The 23,544-nt window shown below is 50.0% G+C and overlaps 1 protein-coding gene across 2 annotated transcripts in view; it reads left to right on the top strand.

Annotated features, from left to right (window-relative positions):
• SLIT3 (slit guidance ligand 3) overlaps positions 1 to 23,544 on the top strand; it is a 620,113-nt gene that overhangs the window by 494,107 nt on the left and 102,462 nt on the right. For both annotated transcript variants that reach the window (XM_029218173.1, XM_029218174.1), the window contains 3 exons: positions 1,496 to 1,567; positions 14,994 to 15,137; positions 16,610 to 16,773. In XM_029218173.1, the coding sequence (XP_029074006.1) occupies positions 1,496 to 1,567; positions 14,994 to 15,137; positions 16,610 to 16,773 (380 nt within the window). The remainder of the gene's footprint in view (positions 1 to 1,495; positions 1,568 to 14,993; positions 15,138 to 16,609; positions 16,774 to 23,544) is intronic.

Below are 23,544 nucleotides of genomic sequence, written 5' to 3'. Positions count from 1 at the left end.
TTGACTAAGGTATTCAAGAGAAGCTTCCCAAGGACGAGGTGTTTGAGCCCAGATCTGAAAGGTGGGAAGGAAAGTCAAGGAGAGATCTGGGGATAAAGCCAGACAGGTCTACACCCAGGTGCCCCGAGGTGGACCCACAGCCCACGTCAGCCTGCCGGAGACTGGTTTTGACCCACTGAGGCTTAGAGACGCCCCATACGGACACATGATTTGAGGAACCCCTCCCCCCCGCCCGCCCCGTTGTCCCTCCGGCTTCTGCTACACTGCAGGTTCTAACATCAGCGAACAGTCAGTGACACGACTGCATTTGGCACAGTGAGCAGTGGGACATTAATAATATGAATTACAAACGCAAGCCTGAGCCATTGTGCTGACTTTTATTTAGCCGTTAGTTTGTTGAAACATTCATGAAACACACCCGCAGGCTGAGCAGGAGGCTCACTCTTCACTCCTGGTGGCGTCTGGAAAATGGGGAGTTGGGTTTATCGCTCCCATTGACCGTTTCCTCATCCTAATATTTGGCCTCCTCGATGACACATCACAGCCTGAATTTGCAATCTGAGTGGGGATCAAATCCTGCCTACATTCAAGGCACTCCAGAGCTCGAGAGGGAATTTTTTTTTTTAATTCTTCTTAGCTAAGTTCCCTCCATCTCGGAGGAGGCTGGACCCAAGAGACAGCAAAGTCTGTGCCATGGATGAGAGCAGAGAGAGGCCAGCAGTGTCTTCGGGGGAGGCAAACCCAGTACACTTCTTCCCCAAGCCTCACAGATCACCAGAGACCAGCCCTTGAATAGGACACCCAGTGTGAGGGACTCTGTAGGCTGGAAGAGAGAAGGGTAAAAGAATTCTGAGTTCCTTAGCTCTTGGAGCTCAGAGGATAGGAAAAAAGGCTGTAATGTAGAAGCTGCTGGTACCACAATAACAGTTCCTTGCTCCCTAGTTTTTCCTAAGAGCCAGTCCTTGACTCAGCAGTCCCTGAGCCATCTGGATAGGACGCCAGATACCCAAAGCCCTGTCTAGATGGATGATTAAAGGACTCAGCTCAGGAATTCCTAGGATGCAACAGGATATTAAAAGGAAACGTTCTATATAGGCTGGGCTCAGCCTGATCAATACCCATTGAAGACAAGAAAACACAGGGCCGGCCAGCTTCCCACACATCTTATTTATTGCTGGGGTGTGAGTCATGTTAGCAGCTCTGGGAGACACCACAAAGGGATTGCGTCTTCCTATTGTGGATGATTTATTGAGCTGGGCTGCCCAGGGGTAGAACAGGATGGAGCCCATTTCTCCTCGCCTCCCGGACAGCCTGCCCCTGCAACCCCCAGTGACACTAGCCCACTGTCTCACTGGGGAGGAGAAGGTGAGGCAGGCTGGGGAAGCCAGTGCTCTGAGATGCCCCCCAGAGTGGGCCAAGCTGGTGGCCTCCTACTTGAAGGAGTTCCAGTGGCCTCTCATCCACAGTGACCACTGTCCTCTCTGCTCTTTTCCAGGGTGCTCTATGGGAACAAGATCACCGAGATTGCCAAGGGATTGTTTGACGGGCTGGTGTCCCTACAGCTGCTGTGAGTAGGAACTTTGTCACTAATCGTGTCTCTGGAACTATTTGCAGGCTCTTTCCTGCAAACTTTGAGCCGTGCTCCGTAGAGTTCTTCTTTTGACTTTATGCCCATTAAAAGGAAAAAAAAACATTTTTTTTTGAGCTGTCCACCCCGTACCTCCATCACCTCTTCTTGGCGGAAGGAGAGCCAGGGAGTTGGCAGAGGAAGCCTAAGGTCAATGTAAACGAGCTATAGATGATACACCTCGGGAGCCTGGCCCAGGTATGAATCACTAACCTCAGGCTCGGGGGGCTAGAAATTAAGCCAGAGGTGAATCCTACAAAGGGAAGCATGGGGCAGGGGTGTGCTCGGAACTTAGGGAACTAAAATATTCATACACCGTATTCCAATACGAAAGCTGAAACAGAGCTGCTGGTAGACGTGAGACCTTGAAGAAGGATAGGGGTGGGGCAGTGAAATAATTAGAGAAGGAGCATGATCAATCACCGCTGTGACTCTATCTGGGTAAGATATGGCTGAGATGGGAAGCGTTTATTTAATTTAAAGGAAGATTTGTTGCCTCAAATTTTAAGCTCTGGGATTATTTACGTGCATTTGTTTCATTGTGGTCATTTGAGCTTAAATGTTTGAAGAAGATAAATGAACTCTGATGTGGAGAGGCCAGGAAAGGAATTCAGCTCATCCTGTATTTTAAGATTTTATGACTGGGGGAGAATTATCTCTGGTTTGTGATCAGGTAGCCATAGTATCTACACGCATGCACTATGGGTGTGGGGAGTGTGTGTGTGTGTACGTGTGTTTACCCGTGTGCGCATGCGTGTCCATGTCTGCTCAGGGACCATCATGATTCCTATTGGTATTAGGAATTGATCTTGAGTATCCTGTGAGCAATGGAAGATACCAAGTTTCAGAGAGGGAAATGACTTGTCCTCAGTCACACAACAAAATAGGTGTGGAAGCTGGAGTAGAGCTTATGTGGTCCTGTGGCTCAGAAGCCTCCCAGACCTCTGAATAGCACAAGATGTATGTTCCCAGAGGCGTGCATCTGAGTACAGATGAATGTGTGTGCGTGTGCATGCACATTTGTATGTGTGCCATTGTAAAATCACCTCTAAGTCACAGGCAGGAAGGAAGGGGCCTGGGGCCTCCCTGCTCCCGTGGGCAGTTAAGTGAAGCTCCATTATGAGCTTGCGCACCATGTAGTCAAGTTGTGGCTCCGGATGGGTGGGCGGCCAGGAGCAATGGTGAATAGAGGAAGGTTGGCAACGCATCTCACATGGTGACATCCAAAGAAAAAGGAAGTGAGACTTTTCCTTTAGCCTTTTCTTCTCACATTTACTCCCTACCCTTCCCATGTCCTGTTAAGACTCAGCCCTGGACAGAGTCTCCTAAGACAATATAAGAATGTGAATCATGTCCAGATGAGACGCCCAGCTAGTTTCCAGGCAGCACATCCATCACAGCAATAGTCAGGTTTGTTTCAATGAAGCCGAAAGCAAGAGAAAGAAAATTCTGTTCTTTTTCTCCGCATCCCACCCATCCAACCCTTCACACGTCTGTCTCCGTGTCTGTCTCACTCTCTGTGTCTCTGTGCACCTACCTACTAGTGTTCAAAGGTTGCAGCCCTTGGTGGGCCTTTGTGGCTCTTTGTTAGAATGACATGCCAGGGCTCTGCAGGGAGCTGGGGGGTTCACAGATAGTATTCTTTGCTTGTAGCAAAGAAACTGTAAGTTATAACTGCCACTGTAAGGCCAGTTAACTGTACCTATTAATCCCGTCCAAGAAGAGTAACAATAGCATGGCCTAGAGTTAGATTTGGAGGTGGTGCGTTTCACTGGGCTGGAGTGAATATCCTTTTACAGTCTGTGTTTTGACCGCAGAAAGCTCTATGCCCTTGCGTGCATTAAGGAGAAATGTAGCATGCGTCAAAGTGCCTAGCACAGTGCACGGCATGTAGCAAAGATTCCATAAATGCATGTTTTGAGAGTCCGCCTGCCGATGCAGGGGACGCGGGTTCGTGCCCCGGTCTGGGAAGATCCCACATGCCGCGGAGCGGCTGGGTCCGTGAGCCATGGCCGCTGAGCCTGCGCGTCCGGAGCCTGTGGTCCACAACGGGAGAGGCTACAACAGTGAGAGGCCCACGTACCGCAAAAAATACATAAATACATAAAATAAAAATAAAAAAGGAAATGTATCCCAGCTCCAAGCTGACAGCAGTCGTGAGATGACTGGAGTTAACAGGACTTCGCATGGACGGGGAAGGCAACTCTGGTTGAGTATCACCATTTTGAGCAGAGGGAGTTGAGTAGCTGAGAGTAAAGACAAAGCATCCCCCCTTCTCTCGAGACCGAGAGTTGACACAACTCAGGCCACCTCACTTTCCAGAAAGAACCAGCAACTGTAGCCATCATTGGGCTTTGACCTGCTGTTGAGCAGTTAGAAAGCAGGTCCTGATTAGATCTAATTTAGCGTTCAGCCCGCAGTAGATTGGATTTCTCCTTGTTAGACTGGAGACACTCCGATAAGAAGGCTCTGATTAGAATACCCTGCTAGTCTGGGAAATTTCCTGTCCTTTGACTCGAAGACTTTTTGCAAGAGGTTTGTGTTTTTTTCTTCTCTCTCCATCTCTCAAGTTATGGGTGCATCACAAAGCCAAGCTGTCTCTGCCACCCAAAATGATCTTGGATGTTTCCTTTCTGGCCCTTGTCATGATGCTACCAGGAGTAAAGCAGGTGCATTGTAGTTGGTTGTCCTGGCTGCCCATCTCCCCTTTCCCTGTTTCTCTAAACTTTTCAGCTATTCCACCACACTTGCCCAGCCTGTTCTGTACCCAGCCCTCCTGGGTCATTCTCTTGCCCTGTTTATTCGGGCAGATGGCCAATGCTGATAGGAGAATGTCTCAGTCTTCAGAGTTTCTCAGAGGCTGCAGCAAATGGGTCTCCATGGACAAGCTTCAGCAGTCCTGGGAAGGACCCCCAAACCCCTATCCTCTTGGTGTCAGCCTCAAAAGAGTCCCCTCCTTTAGTTGGACTTCCAAAATCTTCAGGGCTTCCAGGACAGCCTCTCACCCAGCTGGTATGGAAACCTGTCCCATGCACCCTGGGACAAATCCTACTGCTCTTTTGCTGATAAGTTTCTGTGATAAGTTTTCTCAGTGTAGTTAGAAGGTTAGGAAGCTCTTTCTTATACTAAACCTCAGTAATGGCTTCTGGGAAACTCAGAAAAGGCTATTCTCATATTCTTCAAGTGTTTGAAAATAGCTAGTATGTCTCCCTGTAATTAATCCTAAACTGGTTCAGTTCCTGCAGACTTTCATTGTATAAACACACATTTGTTATTAGTGACAACCCTTATGATCTTCAGGGGAGCCTGTCAGTTTCCTTCCTTAAAACAGGCTACTGGGACACGAGTCAGGTGCCCAGTAGGGCAAGAAGTGTGTTTAGAGACTCCCTCCTAAACTGCAGAGAACTGAAATTTCCCACATAGAGACATCTCAGAATCCAAGGTTAGGACCAGACATGCCACTGGGCATGCGCGCCCAGCTCTGATCACCCGAGAAGTGACCTGTCCTCTTCTCCCAGGCTCCGTCCATGCCCTTCCTCACCAGAAACAGAGTGAAACTTGCCGTTCCCCTGCCCACCCTGGCTCCTGGGTTTCTAGGATGTGAGTGGAGATGATGATCCTGAGTGTGCAGCCAGCCAGAGTGCCCCCAGATATGTCACCTTGCAGCTCAGGGGTCAGCCCTCCCCAAGGCAAGGGAAGCAAGCAGTCACCGTGTCTCCGGAGCCATCACTTTCCCCTCTGATGGGCAGCAGTAAGCTGCGCCATTACAGCTCCCCCGGGGGATCGGCACATGCAGTTAGTACTCATTGATTGCATGGCATATGCACGGAAGAGGGATTCAAGTGGGGCAGGCAGTCATTTGAGGTGGAAGCTTTCGTGTAAATGCTGGCTCCGGTCGATGTTAAACCTGCTCCGGGAGGTCTTAACCAAACCAGACTGTCTTAGGGCTGGAATAAGTTAAGACAGCCCAGCACCTGTTGTTTGATTTTCTTGGAAGGCAGACAAGACCACTGGAGCATCTTGGAGTTTTCCAAGCAACATGCCAGTTACAGGGCAGTGAGCAAAACTCCGCTCCCTATAGCTCACTTTCCCTTATCGGCTGTTTTGCAAGTACAACTACTGCTCCTGATGACAACAGCTACCATTCATTGAATACTTAATGTGTTCCAGAACCTGTGCTAAGCAACTTCATATACATCACCTCATCTAACCTTTACAACCATGCTAAGAGAAAGGTGTTGTTCAGAGGCCCATTTTATAGATGTAGAAACTGAGCAACTGACGGGTTAAGTAACTTGGCCATTGTCTCTCAGCATGTAAGTGATGGAGCGTTGGAACCCAAGCAGTCTGAATCTGGAGTCCACACCAGAGATATCTGCTTCTGACCCAGTCATGGGCCAATCTGCAGAGCTAGTTTTGTGATACACGAAACAAGAATTCCTCACTGGCTCAAGCCAAGGAGGGAGTACTGTGGAACTGATGCTTTAACAGCTCCTCTTGTTAAGCCTCAGTCTAAATCACAGACCCCTGTCTCCCATGGAACTTCCTCTGGTTGACTGTCCTCACCCCACTAAAGTTCGAGCTGAGCCCTGTAAGAGGGCAATCAAGAAGCCGCTTGTTCTTGGGCTTCCCTGGTGGCGCAGTGGTTGAGGGTCCGCCTGCCGATGCAGGGGACACGGGTTCGTGCCCCGGTCCGGGAAGATCCCACGCGCCGCAGAGCGGCTGGGCCCGTGAGCCATGGCCGCTGAGCCTGCGCGTCCGGAGCCTGTGCTCCGCAACGGGAGAGGCCACAACAGTGAGAGGCCCGCGTACCGCAAAAAAAAAAAAAAAAAAAAGAAGCTGCTTGTTCTTAAAGACTGGGTTGAGGTGAGATGATGAGAATTCTCCCCCGCAGTAGAAGCAGACTTCCTTTGTGATGCATTTTTGAGGGAGGAATTCTTCCCTCTCTTGTGTACCTGGAACTTCCTAAGGAAAGCTCTTGAGGGGACTTAAATTCTGGAATCATTCCATGCTTTGGTCATTGAGTGAATGGTTTATCCCTCTTAAAGGACTGATTGGTAACCAGGTAGCAGTCAGATAGGCAAGTTCTACCCTAGTAGCTGTTGGGGAGGGAAGGGGCAAGCCAGGTCACACTAGGTGAGGCCCTTGATCTCCTGAGAGCAGGTGATGGCCCCTTCATCCGGTCTCTCAGAAGCTCAGCTTCCCTCTGATTACCTTAGGAGGTCCCCGTTGCTTGCACCCTCTTCCTCGTGCCCTCCTATATCTGTGGATTCAAAGGAGGTCCTATTTTTCAGACAGGCCACCCTGTTGCTGCACTTCAGTTTGAGTCACCATGACAACCCACAGCCCATGACCAGCAGTGCAGTCATTATCAGGAGAGAAGAAAGCGTCATCATTGCCCCCAGGGACTTGGAGGGCTCCTCTTGTTTCTTTGTGTGAGTGTTTAGCATGACGTGGCCCACAGCACCCATTCACAGGCTCAGAGAAGATTCTGGGCGGGGTCAGAAGTCCTTGACCTCGTGGCACCAGATGTCACCAGGTTCTTCCCCATGTCCAGCCTCAGGAGGTTGCCAAAGGTCAAAATAAATCCCCCGTATTTCATATGGGAAAGATAATAGCATGTTTGTTCTAAGGCAAGAGAGTGGTCCTTATTACAATTAGTAGATAAAGAATTTCAGGGTGGCAGAGGGTTAATTCTAAAGAAATTTTTTTAAAAGAGAAAGACACAATAATGAGAGGGGTTAACTCTAAATCCTGCAGCTTAATCAGAGGTCCAGAATGGCTCCCCTAATTGGCAGCCTCACTAATAGTTAATGCCAGTGCTTAATAGTGGGAAATACTTGCAGGGATACACAGAGAACTTTTTTTGATAACAGAGAGCCTTTGTAACCCATTCCTGAAAAATGATTCCCCTACAGGAGGAGCCAGAGAAAGGGTTATGCCATGGGCTTGTTGGTACATCTTTCCCTTCCTATGGATGCATCTGAATGTTGACGAAAGAGAAATTGACCCGCCCCCCCCCCCCCCCCCCCCCCCCCCCCCCCCGCCAGTGTCACTTTAAGAAAAGGAGGCTCCATGAAGTCCCCGCCTGGCGGGGAGCCTGTGCCCATCTTCCTATCCCGTGGTCTTTCCCGGAAGGGCTTCACGTATTCTGCAGGAAGGGGCTGCTGCACTCTTTCCTGACACGTTTTCTGAGAAGACCTTGTACTCCAGGTTTGGAATATGCTTTTGGCGTTTGCAGACAAACACCGTATAAGTAGGAGGAGTAGCCTTAAACCGCTGTCTTCCGCAGACACGTGGGCAGATGTGGAGAATATAAGTATCACCCAAATGAGAGCTTGGGGCCACTGAATCAATATGTGAACCACTGGCATTACCTAGGTGATTTTGATGCAATTTATCATTAAGCCTGATTCCAGATGTTTGTGTTTTCCAAACCTTGCGGCAAAGGCTGTGAGCTCAGGGGAATCTTCTTGGAGGAGGCGACGTGGGCAAGGGCAGTAGCTACAAATGGGGCCTCAGTGGTCCTCTGCCTCTGTAGCCAGAGACGGGAGCCAATAAAGAGTAAGAACAGCTGCTACAAAGTGAACCCCAACCATGTGGCCTCTTTAGGGAGACTGGGTGTGGGGGTCCTTTTCACAGGTCAGGGTGGACCTCACTTCCCTCCTGTGGCCCATCTCCCCCTATTACCTGGACCCTGAGTGAATGAGGCTGCAAGCTGCTACGAGCGATGAGAGCACCTGGGACTTTTCTGGCCGGGCCAGGCCCGGTCCCCCAGCAGGACTGGAATCAGAAGAGCCCTCCTTAGCCCAGACTGAGGACTTGTGCTATTCATTCCCCCTCCCCCCGCCTCCCGCTCCAGCTCTGAGGCTCCCAATGGCTTCTGTTTCCTGCCTTGCTTTTTCTGAAGGCCACAGCTCCTGGAAAGGATTATCTCTCCTCCGCATCGTTAGGTTGGTTACTCAATGGGCTGAGTGCTAATACCTCTTGACATGGAACATATGTGGAAGCTGAAAGGGCTCGGTGAAGGGGAGGGCGGAAAGAGTGCCTCGTAGACCTAACACTTAGACGTAAGTTTAGAAGGTGATGTATGTGTACTCGCACTCTCCGTAATTTCCTCTGGCGGGAGCTTGGCTCTTTGCTTTCGTCTTATTGTAGAATCATCACTAAGTTAATGGGAGTGGCTACAAAAACATACTTCTACCTCCTTCCACAAGCTTTGGGCGCTTCCCACAGTCCCTTCACAGGCCAGAGTGGAAGAGTGGGAGCAAAGGCTTTTTTTTTTTTTTTGTGGTACGCAGGCCTCTCACCGTTGCGGCCTCTCCCGTTGCGGAGCACAGGCTCCGGACGCGCAGGCTCAGTGGCCATGGCTCACGGGCCCAGCCGCTCCGCGGCATGTGGGATCTTCCCGGACCGGGGCACGAACCCGCGTCCCCTGCATCGGCAGGCGGACTCTCAACCACTGCGCCACCAGGGAAGCCTGGAGCAAAGGCTTTTAAAATAAGATAGCATGGATCCAAATCTCAACCTACCACTTACTAGTTGTGCAACTTTGTCAAAAGTACTCAAGCTTTTTGAGTCCCAGGGGTCTCATCACCTGTCAGATGGAGATTCCGTAAGTTAATATTTGTAAGGGGCTGCGCGAGTGCCTGGCCACACAGTGCTTATTACCTGTTAGGTCATGTGGTCCCAGCTGTTCAACCTGGCCTGATCCTCTCAGCCCCACCCCCGCCCAACTACCATCTCTCTTTTGTTTATATGACCTCCACGTTTCCTTTGGGAGGTGGGTCTGGGAGCGGGTGGCCCCGCAAGATGGTTGGATCTGCTTCTGGGGAAATATTGATGAACACGGTACATCCCCAACCCCTCCCCCCTCGCTGGATCCAATAACGGATCAAGCCGAGATCTAGTTGGGGGGCATCAAAATTCGGAGTTTGAGCACCAGGCAGCCTCTTGAATGGCGAGCTGGAGCATCCCATCTTGCATAAGGGATGCTGTTGTCTCTGCTTCGTCGCTGTCCCCTGGTCTGCCTTGAGTGAGAATTCAGGGTGAGGGGAGCACAGAGCCAAACATACCAGCTCCTAAATCAGCGGTTAGCCAACGATGCGTGAAGGTTGAGATCCTGCTTTGCACAGGTGCAGGCCACTCAGCGAGGAGCCTGCCATGGTGCCAATGGCAGTTTAGTGAGCATTTCAAAGAGCAATCCCGTCGCAGCAGCTTGGTGCCAGGTTCTCCCTAAGAGTCAGCAGGACTCCTGATGCCTCTACACAACCAAGAGGCAAGCAGTCTTCCGGACCCAACCTGAAGTGTGCCCAGGTGCATTCCGAAGCTAGCAAAAACAGCCACTCCCCAGAAACAGGCAACACCTTCCACCAGGCACAGGAATGAGAAGATGGATTTTACATGGTGGATGAGAGAGGAGCTTTGGAGTCGGACAGGCTGGAAGTTCACTGGGCAACCTTGGGTAAATCCATCACCACTCTGACCCTCAGTTTCCTCATCAGGAAAATGAGGACAATCATAGTGGTGCTGTGAGGGTGAAAGAAAACACTACATGGAAAGTGCTTTGGAAAACCTTTGGCACAGGGCTGCACACAGAGCTGTGGTCTCTGGAGATGATGCTGCATTAGTATTAATTCACACAGCGGTTACACCACTGCTTCTCAAAGGGGAATGAACTGGGACAGATCAAGCAGCCTTGATGGAGAAAGAGGCAGAATCAATCCCTCCAGTGAAAGAGGGAGAAGGCCTATGTTCAGAACTTCTCACAGAATTGCTGAACCCCATTTCAGATAGTTGTTTACTCTCTGTTTGCTCCATCATAGGGTGGTTTTTTCTTTATTTTTATTTTTTAGGGTGTTTTTTTTTATTAATTTTTATTGGACTATGGTTGCTTTACAATGTTGTGTTAGCCCCCACTGCACAACAAAATGAATCAGCCATACACATACAGATATCCCCTCCCTTTTGGACTTCCCTCCCGTTTAGGTTACCACGGTGCATTAGGTAGAGTTCCCTGTGCTATACAGTATGTTCCCATCGGCTGTCTATTTTATACATAGTAACAATAATGTATATGTGTCAGTCCCAGTCTCCCAATTCCTCCCACTCCACCCCTTTCCCCCTTGGTATCCATACATTTGTTCTCTACCTCTGTGTCTCTATTTCTGCTTTGCAAATAAGATCATCTATACCATTTTTCTAGATTCCACATATATGCGTTATTATACAATATTTGCTTCTCTCCTTCTGACTTACTTCACTCTGTATGACACTCTCTAGGTCCATCCACGTCTCTACAAGTGATTAGGATGTTGTTTGTTTGTTTAATTCCCCTGCAACTCTTGTCCATGTACCAGAGAGCTCAGAGATCCTTTCACGGAAGCCAGACCCAGTTGAGTAGCTGCCAATTTGGGATAGAGGACAGAAAGACAGGCTGTTAGATGTCGCCTGTGCTGGAGATCAGTGAGGCTGTCCTCGGCATCTAAATCTGGATAAGCAGCTTAATTTTATCTCTCCCTGCACCGATGCATCTTGCCTTAGGGAGCCAAGCATCCTGGGAGAGAATAAGTGATGGGGAGACTCTGCCCTTTTGTGCTTCCTTTTGCTCCTGCACATGCGCTATCTTTGCCTCAAAGTTGTGCCAGCCTGGGTTGTTTTGATGCCTTACATCTTTGCGATAACATCTCATGCTGAGAGATCTAGGAGCAATAGGGAACAAGAAAGTGGGCAGAAAAAGAAGCCTCGATAGTTCTGATGGGTGAGGAGGGTTGCCAGAGCGGCCTGCAGTTTAGATACCCTTTCAAGGCAGATCAGAGTTGCACTCCTCTCTCCCCATAGCCATCCGCCTTATCCAGTGTCTGGCATTCCCCAGAACCACGTACAGCAACTGGGCTCATGAATCTACACCAGAGTCTCAAATCTAAATGCCTCCTCAGGCAAGGTCAGTAGAATAAACTTGTGAAGGGCATACATTAGGGAATAGTGAGGACTGTGGCAAACAGAGCATATGTCTTATCTAAAGGGGGCAGCCACCCCGTGGCTGCCTCCAGTGGGCCCAGTGTTACTAGAGCTTCTGATTTTTTTCAAGAGAAAATAGAAATATGATGTGTGTGAGTGAGAGAGAGAAGTGTCCCAATTTTCTTTATTGAAGTGTAGTTGATTTACAATGTTGTTAGCTTCTGACGTGCAGCACAGTGATTCCGTTATACACGTATATGTATATATATTCTTTTTCAATTCTTTTCCATTATGTATAGTAGTTTGTATCTGCTAATCCCAAACTCCTAATTTATCTCTCCCCACCCCACTTTCCCCTTTTGTAACCATAGTTTGTTTTCTATGTCTGTGAGTCTGTTTCTGCCTTGTAAATAAGTTCATTTGTATCATATTTTAGACTCCACATGTAAGTGATACCATATATTTATCTTTGTCTGTCTGACTTACCTCACTTGGTATGATAATCTCTAGGTCCATCCATATTGCTGCAAATGGCATTATTTCATTCTTTTTATAGCTGAGTAATATTACATTTTATACATATATATTTATAGCTGAGTAATATTACGTTTTATATATATACATTTTATATATTTTTAATATAAATATATATACTTTATATATATATTACATTTTATATATATATACATTTTATATATATATGTGTGTGTGTGTATGTGTGTATGTATATATATATGTGTGTGTGTGTATATATATATATAAACATACCACATCTTCTTTATCCATTCATCTGTCGATGGATACTTAGGTTGCTTCCGTGTCTTAGCTGTTGTAAATAGCGCTGCTATGAATATTGGGGTGCATGTATCTTTTCGGATTAGCGTTTTCTCCAGATATATGCCCAGGAGTGGATCATATGGTGACTCTTTTTTTAGGTTTTTAAGGAACCTCCATACTGTTCTCCATAGTGGCTGCACCAATTTTACATTCCCCCCAACAGTGTAGGAGGGCTCCCTTTTCTCCACACCCTCTCCAGCATTTGTTATTTGTAGACTTTTTAATGATGGCCATTCTGACTGATGTGAGGTGATACCTCATTATAGTTTTTTCCCAGTTTTTAACACACTGGGAGGGCTGAATGAACGGAGTTGCATGTGGGATGTTGCAAGATGCTGCAGGGAGGATTCTATCCTCAGGTCATGAGATTGGCATTTCTGACCTGGTCTCTTTACTGATAATTCGGTATTTCCTAGCAAGATGATGCCCTCAGAAGGCCCTGAACATCAAGCTTTGGAACAAGTCATCTACCGCATAGTTTATCTTTCTTTTTAAACAAGAGAACCAAAAAATGTGTGTGTGTGAAGGGTTCATTCCTGACCTGTGGCGACTTAGCCCTGTTGGATCCTCTCGCTATTCTCCCTGTTTCTCTGTTCCATAGCATCCTCCCTGAAATACCCCCCAAAGAGAGTGATTTTGACTAAAATTTAATATACAAAGCACAGTAAATTCTTGGGGGAAATTGCTACAAAGGGGATAGACAGATGGGTGGGGTAGATGAGGCATTCATAAAGAAGAAACTAAACCCTCCAGAGACCTAGAGTACCATAACTGCATCCAGCATGCACCTTGGAAACGTGTAACCTTGAACAAGCCCACCAATCTCTCAGCCTCAGTTTCCTCAACTGTAACGTGCAAGGCTGGCTCTGCCCATCTGCCCAGGTTACTGTGAGAATAAAAGGATGTCAGGAAAGCACGCTGGAAAACAGGAAAAGTATTCTAGCAACGTGAGCTTTTTTTGCCACTGGGAGGCAGGAGGACATCTGTGTGAACCCTTCGGACCCTGACCGTTATTAGCCAGATTAAACGTCAGTTTTTCTTCCTCTTGTCACTGCCACAGCTGCCTGCCTCACAGGACGGGCCTGCAGCAAGGGAGTGGGGGCATGGGTCATTGAGCTCCCATGGCAGCCCCTCCGTTACCAGCTCCAGTCCCCTGGACCCTGGCATCAAGAGCCTCCAGAGGCAAGCCAGCCATGATGCATCCCATGGGTCCCTCCCCATGAGGGAAGCTCTGAGCCAGCATTGATAAGAGAAATTTTTTAAATTCCAGCTTTTTGCTGGTTAGTTTAGTAACCCCCTCACTTTCATTCAAGAGTGGGTGAGCAGTGATTTTACACGAGGTTCAAGGGCACAGCTAGTCAGTCTAGGATCATAAAGGACATTTGTAGGACCCAAAGTGCTTGCCTTGCCAGCCCCATTCTGGAAAACACTTCCATCACCTAGGATGGACCAGCATTTCACCAGAAACACAGCTTCCTTTTATGCTTTTTTTTTTTCCTTTTTTTGGTTTTGGTTGGCCGGGGCGGGTCTGAAGAACTAAAACCATAGCAGAACGGGGTCCCTCGTGGATAGGAAGGCTGACCCTGGGGGATAGGTGTCACCTTAGAGGAGAGTGACCCCCTGGATTTGCATATGGAGTTGAGTGTATTTCTTAATAAATGCTTGTGCTAAGCACTAGGAATAAAGGGAGGAATAAAATAATGTCATTTGTGCCATCATAGAACTTACCGTCTTGGGTGGGAGGCAAACGATAAACAAGAAGACAAACAAATATTCTCTAACCATAAATTGAGAAATGCTACGAAGGAAATAAATAGGGGGCTATGAGAGACAATAGTAGGGGTCGTACTGGAGATGAGGGGGTCAGGACAGGCCTCTCTGAGGAGCTGACATTTGGGCTCAGATACAGAGGAGGAGAAGGAATCACGTTATGAAAGGCGTAAAGAGTGTGTTCAGAACATGCGTGGTGTATTTGCGGAATCACGCAGGACTCCATCCATGTGTGTGTTTGTGTTTCTGTGTGTGTGTGTGAGAGAGAGAAAGGATGTGTCTGTGTGTGTGTGTTTATGTGTGAGAGAGAGAGAAAGGATGTGTATGTGTGTGCACACATGCCTACCCACGGCTGTATTTTTTCTGGGACGATGACCTATAACTTTCATCAGTTCTCCAATGGGATCAGTGATCCAAAAGAACTCTAAGGAATTTTCTGAATCAAAATTACCCTTAGTCAATCAGCTAAAGCATCCAAATAATTGTGCCAAATGATTTTTTTTTTTTCTTTTGAGTCCTGGAAGCTCTGCATGCTAAAGCAGAAAGTGGAGCACACAGGGTGCCATTTCAGGTCTCTCTCCGAGAGCACGGGTGCAGGGCAAGTCTCCAAGTGATCGGTGTGCGACACAGCATCCGTGGTGACCGGGTGCATGAGTGCCCGGACGTGTTCGGAGGTTCGGTGGCCACAGGCATGCGAGTCCCTCTCTTTCTCTGCTGAGGGCCGGAGCCCCTGCTGTAAGGAGAGCACTGCAGGTCATCACAAGGATTAGTGAGTCACCAGCCTCTCTCCTGCCTGCAGGCTCCTCAATGCCAACAAGATCAACTGCCTACGGGTGAACACGTTTCAGGACCTGCAGAACCTCAACCTGCTCTCCCTATACGACAACAAGCTTCAGACCATCAGCAAGGGGCTCTTTGCCCCTCTGCAGGCCATCCAGACTCTGTGAGTATGCCACCTCGAGTGCCAGCGCGTGCCCAGGCAGCCAGCAACCCCAAACACGTAGTCGCAGAGAACATTCAAAATGAAGGCAGAGTGAGCACGTCCAGGAGGAATCCTGGAGCCTGCAGCGAGAACGGGATATTAATAATAGCACTAGCTTGGGACCTCCCTGGCGGTCCAGTGGTTAAGGATCTGCGCTTTCAATGCAGGGGGCGTGGGTTTGATCCCTGGTCAGGGAACTACCATTTCCACATGCTGCATGGCTTGCCCAAGAAAAAACAATTTTTTTTTAAATCATAATACGGCTAGCTCACCTGTACTAATCACTCATACCATGCTCCGTGCCCCACTGGGTGATTTCCCTGTATCCAAACAGTTAAGCCTCACAACAGCCCTAGGAGGTAGGTGCTTTTGTGATCCCCCATTTCTATGTGAGGAAACCAGAGGCACGGAGAAGTTAAGTAACTTATTCAAGGTTGCACAACTAGTAAGAAGCAGGATTTGAATCCAGGCCGAGTGGCTGCTCACCTGCTCTTTTAACCACTGTGGCCACCGTATTCTGAGCAGGCTCCATCTCTGCTGATAACCCATTCCTGCCCACCAACACCCACAAAACCAAGCCTCTGGTACAGGCACACTGTACCAGAATACGGGAGTATTTCAACACCCTCGTTAGGGAAGAGTTCCTCACTCCCGAGCACTGCAGACGTTCATAAATAGTTCCGTTAGATAGATGACACCTGAGTATAGATCTCAGCCCGTGTTTTGGATGGCTCCACCCCTAAGCTTAGACCCTAGCTCCAGCCCCCCGCCTGACCATGAGCCTGGGGGCTTCTGGAGCCCTTCTGAGTCATCTGGAACTTACTGCCCCTGTAGCCAGAGACGGGAGCCAATAAAGGGTAAGAGCAGCTGCTACACATTGAACCCCGACCACGTGCTGAGCGCTGAGTGTGGTGCTTTGGACAGTTTTCTCACTGGGCCGGGGGAAGCCAGGCCCATGGTGTTGTTGCCCTTGTGATGCTGAGGATGGTAAGAACAAAACCCGCTACTATAAATGGAACACCCACCCTGTGCCCGACACCATGCCAGCTGCTTTATGTACCGGGTGTTCCTGAGCTTGGAGAAATAAAATTCAGTCTGCTCTCAGCATAAACCCTAAGCCTGCAACTTTCATTGCCCTTCAAAATTGGCGTGGGTGAGATTGGAGACGATCAGGGGTGGGTCCTGACCCAGGTGGGGAGAGTAAGGAAGGCTGATTCCCCAGGCGGGATGCCGGCTGCACCTGTGACTGTCTTTTGCAGACAGCAGACCTCAGGCCCCCTCTCCGGGTCTTGTCTGAGAGCAGCTTCCACCTCCCCCGAGGCCTCCTGGGGCGATGAAGGAGGGAGCCTGGCGCCAGAGCCTAGCACCAGGCAGGGGGGTGGCGGAATGTGGCACCAGGGGTCCCATCTGATTAACTCCCGTCCCTCTCGCAGCCACTTAGCCCAAAACCCATTTGTGTGTGACTGCCACTTGAAGTGGCTGGCCGACTACCTTCAGGACAACCCCATCGAGACCAGCGGGGCCCGCTGCAGCAGCCCGCGCCGGCTGGCCAACAAGCGCATCGGCCAGATCAAGAGCAAGAAGTTCCGCTGCTCAGGTAATCAGCTTATGGGGCAGGGCCCCACCTTCCGACTCAGAGTACAGCAGCCCCGGAGAGGCCAGTAATCCAATCTGGAGGACAGCGCGCGCTGTAATGGCTCCTGGGGATCATCTTTGCAAATTAAATTGGGAAAATTCAGTTAGCCCTGCAGAAAACCAATTAGCTTATGGATTTAAAATAAAACACACACACACAATAAAAGCATTGTGGGGAGGAAGGCGGGTGATTTGGGGAGAGACAGAACCCAGGCAGCAGCCCATCTCCCGAGCTAGGTGGAAATGAGGGGATGAGGCAGCCTGGACACATGCGATCTTGAGAGGCCATGATTTATTTATTTTGTATTGTTAGTTTCCAAATCACGCTCCCCAAGTGGCAGATAGAGAAATAAATATACCCCAGGCCAGGCTGCAGGAAGCATGGAGCCTTGGGGGCCTCCTCTCCCCCTCTATGGCCACCTTCGGTACAGCCCTTGGACCACAGTGTATTCTAGGTTTCACAGACGTTTTTGCTCTCTCCTCCACCCCAGATGGGTGCCTTCTGATCATGGAGAGAACAGCAAAGAGTGTTGCTCAGAAAGAAAGCAAAGCCTTGCTCTCTAGTTCCCAAGCTCTCTCCAGAAACCTTCCTCCCTACTGCACCCAGAAATGAAATGGGGAGGGGGGTTGGTGAATGGCAGGGGAATTCTCAGCTCATCTTGGAAAGAGAACTTGCTCTTCTTGATGCAAGAGCTGGATGAACAGGCAGTTAAAAATGACTCTCATTTGTGTTGTTTGCTACTGGAAAAAAATCACCAAGCTGCTTTGTGCTCCCAATGGTGAGACGTTGATAGTATGATGTAGTGAGATGGGGTGAAGCCAACCCTCACAATCTGTGTGTCAGCAGGAACTGTTCTTCTCTCCCTGCCCGGAGCATCTTGTGTAGGTGGGTTTTCCTGGGGAGAAGGCTAGTGTCGGCCCTAGTCGCCGGGAGAAGACCGGCAGGCAGACCTCCACTTCTTTCACGTTGTTCTTGACCTCAAAGTCGGATTCTTCAGTCCGTGCCTCCAGAATGATCAGCCTGAGCTGTTTTATTTTTTTCACCAGAAGCAAATACCTTGAGAGGGCTTGGAGGGACCCCAGGGACTTGGCGGCAGTCTGAGACATTGATCTCAATTTGCCTTCCCCAGAATAACGATGTCGGTTACGAGAGCAGCTCCTTGCCGCGGATGAGCACTGTGCTCAGGGCTTCTAGTTTGACTCGGTTTTTCCAATAGTCCTGTGAGATGAGCAGGAGAGGTCCCCTTGCTGCAGCAGAGGGAGCTGAGGGCTCAGAGGTGAGGGGGCACCCCATGGTCACAGCAAGCAAACGGTAAAGGCAGGCTCGGACCCCAGGTCTGGCTCACTCCTCAACACCACGCGGCATGTAGGAGAGAAGGGCCATTGGGGAAGGAGGTCCAGCTGCTTGGATGACTTCCTTCCCCAGCCTCACGGCCCCGCCCCCAACCTCAGGCCCTGAACTCTTTCCTTAAGTTCCCTCTTGGGGCCGCAGCATCTCAGGGAGGAAAATGCTCTCCCAGCCCAGAGCTGTGCCCTGAGGCACAACCGTCTTGTCCCCGGGGCCCTTTCCTCATGACTTACACCCCTTGTTCCTTCTGCCTCCTCTCTTCCTACCCATGTCTGGCTGGGGCTGAGTTAATTACCTCTAACAGCAGTTGTGCCCAAGAAGAGGGGTGATAAGAGGCCGAGGAGGGCAGGGTGCCATCTGCCATCCCTGATCCCTCAGTCTGGAGGCTGGTGGTGGGGTGATCCCATCATGATCTCTAGATCCCGATTGATGCCAAGACCCTGGGGCATAGGGTGGGGATGAAATCAGCCCAGGGATCAGCCATTGCCTCGGAATGACTGTAGGCTGGGTTTGCGGATGAGGTACAGACAGAAGTAAGTAGGAGAAAGAGGAAAACAGCCAGTAGACCTAGAAACAGTAGAGCTTAGCTCTAGCTCTAGATCTGCCACTACCTACCTATCTTTGCACTGGAGGAACCCTGGCTTCTTTTCCTATGTGGGGTAGGAATGATTAGACATTTTAAAAAGACACAAATAAGGAAAAGGGACAGGGTTTCTGGATTGACCCTGTCTAAAAAAATTTTTATACATCAATACTAAACAGAAAGATTATTCCTATAAAGGTAGAGAAAGTTAGAGCTGTGATGATCCTAACATATAACATTCTATATGCTCTTATTTTATGTAGCTACAGACAAGAGAGGTCAAGAGAGCTAGCTACTGGTGCACTCCAAAGGCCTTGGCTTTGAGAGGCACTGGGGCCCAGACCTGCTTAGCACTGAGGGATGCAGAAGCCATATCTCTAAAGCTCTGTGTTTCCAGGAAGCTCAAGAAGAAAGAAGGAGGGGCAGGTGACACGTACTGGATTTGACAGATAATAAGTCTGCTTTTTACTTTCCCCTAAAAGCACTCCCATTGCAAAGACAGCTGATGTAATTAGGAGCCAATTTGAGGGCTGCTCTTGCAACGCATAAAGCTCCTCCTTAGGCTGGGCATCTGGCTTCCCAGCTGCACTGTGTCTGCCTCTATCAGCTGTATCCGCCGCCCTGGGCAGCAAGATCGGGTTAGAGGTGAATGCTGCCGGCTGGGGTAATCTGACCATCAGATTAAGGCCTCCTCAAAAGGCACCATCTGGCTGCCTGAGACCCCAAGCCCGTCCTCGGGGGAGCACTTGGCGGTTGCAAAATGCTGTCTGCCTTCCGTCATGCCTCCCCCACTTTGTGTGTGGAGATCCAGTTGGCAAGAAGAAACTGGTGGTGAAGAGTACAGAGTGGTGTAACCCCTGTCCTCATCTGTACAAAGATGGCAAAGAGTAAGACACTTCTCAGGGAATCACAAAACTTTAGAGCCCCCAGAGATTACCCAGTCCATGCTAGAGAGGAAGAAAATGAGGTTCACACGGCAGTAAGTCTTATCTAAGATTATAGAGTGGTATTTTCAGGACAAGATTTGTAACCCAGGACTTCTGATATACTGAGAAGATTCTTGATAACTTTCTCCTGGGCCCCTCCATTTCTTTCTGTTGAAGGAAACCAAACAGAAGGAGGGGAATTTTAAAGCTTGGGGACAGGGGCATGAAAGGGCTGGATTTTCCCTGCACTGGTGCTGAGGACCTGATCAAACTTGAATACGAAATCCCCAAACCAGAGTGTTCACAGAGCCCTGCCTGTCTGGAGGCGCTCAAAGCAGAGTTGAGTCTAAATTATAGTGGCCAGCTCTAGCCGGTCGGATGGGAGGGCTTAGCAAGAGGTGGAGCCAGATCCGGAGCTGTGGAGTGACTTGGACTAACCAGTCAGTCATCACAGATAACCTATACACGTCAATATGCTGCCACCACCTTGTCCTAAAAACACACTGTGGAGGAACGGTGACCCCGTCGCTCCTGTCAGAGGGCAGGGCAGTGAGGGTCCCAGTCTGGTCTCTTCAAGATGCCCTGACTCTGGTCTCTTCAAGATGCACACATCTCTTCACGGCTTGGGTGGAAATTCATAAAAACGGCCGCTGACCTTTTGCAGATAAGGGTGTAAAGGCTGGGCACCCTCCCTGGGCCCATGGCATCAAGAACAACTGGTTGTTGGTCTCCCCAGCCCACTCCATGATTTACAGTCATGGCGGAAGTCAGGAAGGACCCTAGAAGCTGGTATCTTCCACTTTCTTTCCTTTTCTTGGTTTGAAAGAGCCTCCTTGTCATGATCATTGTGACTGTGGGTTTCTCAGTCCCAAACCCAGGGCCCTGGGGCTTCCCCAACTTTCTCCCTGCTAGGAACATGTATTTTGTCTCAATGTCACACCCCTTCTCTACTATACCTTGATTGATCTGTGATGAACATCCGTCAGCCAGGGGTTTCTGGGGGCCTTGAAGGATACTGAGGAGACATCAGAGGGACTTTTTCTAAAGAAGAGCATTGCAGCTTTGCTAGACCACTAGGAACCGTGACCTGTCTCTTTACGGAAGGCGCCGGGGGAACAGCCTGTCACGGAACCACTCTGCTACGGGATGGGCCCTAGGCAGCAGACAATGCGGAAGATGCCTCTGCTAAGTTCGACGTCTTGGCACATCTAACGGTGTGATTGAATGGGGTTCAGAGGCTCAGTTCAGGCCTGCGAAACGATCCCAGACATTTGTGGTCATAATTCCCCTTGGGAAGGATCCGTTCTACCCTGATACTCCTGAGTAGGGATGTCCAGGGGCCTCCCACCCGTTCTTCTCCCTTCCTCCTGTGTCTCTCCCGGGGCGGGGTGTGAAGGGCGGTAGGGCTCCTGTCTCCGGACGTGCTCCTGTGGAACCCCGCTCTCGGTACTAATCACGCTCAGTGGGGGCCTGCTCCGGCTTCCGCTTCTCCACGCTGCTTCCTCTGAGCGCTCCTGTCCTCTCTCTGACGCTGCTTCCTGACCTTGACTCTGACCAGTCGCCGCGGGGCTTTCCTTTGTGCTTGATCTAACCATGTGGTGGAACGATGGAAACGGAACATGGTTCTGTCAAGCACCGCGGAAAGCACCGCGCTCTCCTGCAGCATGGCCCGCCACCGCTGGACACCTCTTCTCTGCTCTGGAGCACCGCAGCCCACCACCCGCCAGACCCGCCTCTCTCGGTCCAGCCTCACGAAGGGTGGGGGCGGGTGGGAGTCTCGAAGGATTCACAGAGCACCTCCAACTCCAGGTAGCAGATCTGGGCTGAAACAGGGATGGGGAAGCGTACGGGGGACAAGCTGAGATCTGCATCCACGTCTCTATCCCAAATGGAGTTGCCATCCCCCAAATCTAGTCTGGATGCCAGCCAAGTGGTAAAGTAGCTAGGTCTGAGCTCAGACACCACTGTTTTTCTTCTTGAAGAGAACACGTATACCCAAGGCGTACGCCCTTTGTTTCATGGAAGAGTCCCAGCCCAAGGTCACTTTCCCACGTGGCAGTTAACGCAAAGCTCACACTGCTGGTACCCACCCTCCACCTACCATCTTTATTGGAAGCATTAGGACTTAATGTGAGCATGAGAATGATGAGACTGCCATGAGTCTGAGACACTGGATGTAACCTGAGGCTCCTTCTGGAACTGACCCCCTCTCCTCACAAGTACTTTGTCCCCCGTGCAGCCTAAAGTCCAAGCTGTCTCCTTGACCTTCTAAGCACAGTTAACATGAGGCGAAAGTGCTGGGCTCTTCAGTGGTGCTAGCTCAGTGCCATGTGGGGTCTGTGCGGAAGCCCACTGCCTCTGATAATAAAGAGAGGGGCGTCTCGGCACCTCCCGTGCTGCTTATTTCTTGATAAATCCTAGACCCAGTGTAACCGGAAGATTGTGTTGTTGGTTCATGCCGTGGAATGTGTGTGCTGTCCCATGTGAGAGAGGGCCCTGGCTTGAGCCAGGAGCTGGGCTCTGGGCTTCCATGGCGATGTGTGACTCTCACTGTCTCCTGTCTCTCGGGTTACCCCTCAGAGCCAGGGCCACAGCCGTTGCTGAGGAGTGGAGAGTCCTGTTTGCCTCTCTGGATTCTTTTCTCACGGGCTTGCTATGGACCGGGTGCTGAGCTAGTCTACATCCTCACCTTGTTTAATTCTCACAACAACCCTGTAAGTCCCATTCTGCACATGAGAGCAGAGAGGCCACCTAACTTGCCCAGGGTCACTGGACTCCAGCACGGCTGCTCTTTACGACTGTGATCCTCAGCGTTCCCAGCTGCGGACAGGCCCATGGCCTTGAGTTATAAAATCAAAAAGACCTTGACTTGACTCGATAGGGAGTTGAAAAAAATAACACTCCCTTTCCAACTTCCTTCTGTTAATAGAAAATGACTTGAGCAAGAAAGAGAGCAAGCATCCCTGTTTACATGGCTCCTCCCCTCCAGCATGAATACACCAAGACCCATTTGGTACAGAACAAGTCCTCGGGCCTAGAGAAATTTTCTTTCCCTCTGAACAGAGAGGGCGTTCTGAGTTCCTCGGCACTGCTGCCACCGTGCCAGGGCCAGGCCTTCGGGAGTGGGTCCACAGGGTGCCCTTCCACGGGTGCCTCCCTGGTCCTCCGGCAGCTGGCTGTGACCAGGCAGTGACCGGATGCAGGCCATGGCCATTTCCCTCTGCTTCCAGGCAGATAGCTGCATTCATGTTAGACTCTGACAGGGAGAACTTACTAGGACAGCTGTCTGCCCAACCAATCTCCAAACTCCTGGTAAACAATTGGTGTTTTCCAGCCAACTGGTGTCTGGTCCCCTGGCCTTTGCCGACGAGTGGATAACTGTGAACCTAGCAATGTTCTCTTGATTCCATTCATGACCTATAACCTTTGCTTGTCCTTTCAAGCTGAAGAGCCCCGGTAGGCCTCCTACTCCCCCCCCAGTTCCTCTTTCTGCTCCTTTCCTCCTTCTTTCATCCCGCCCACCTTAGGGGTATTGGAGGTAGAAGAGGAGAACTCTGGACACGTGCGTTGGCAGGTCCTTGGTACTCTGATAACCGTGCATCTGTGACTTCCATTAAGCAAACTGGTTGCCCAGAGGATGATGCAAAATGCAGACTGCTAGTGACAGCAGCCATCCTGGGCCCAGCGCTGGCCTCTGCAGCCAAGTCCATCCAAAGGATGGGAGCTTTGACTCCCCACCTGCCCCAAGCCCCTGACCATCCAAACATTACATACATCCTCTCCTGGGAAGTGGCGGCAGGGCAGGGATTCATAATAAAACCGCATTGCTGTGGATTTCCACTCCCCTGGTCTATTGAAGTTTCTCTGTGCTCACGT

The sequence above is a fragment of the Monodon monoceros genome, unplaced genomic scaffold (assembly GCF_005190385.1).
Source record: "Monodon monoceros isolate NGI ecotype Baffin Bay Population unplaced genomic scaffold, NGI_Narwhal_1 Super_Scaffold_12, whole genome shotgun sequence".
Classification (NCBI taxonomy): domain Eukaryota; kingdom Metazoa; phylum Chordata; class Mammalia; order Artiodactyla; family Monodontidae; genus Monodon; species Monodon monoceros.
The sequence above is the reverse complement of the archived record's forward strand: the minus strand, read 5'-3'. Positions and strand labels throughout refer to the sequence as shown.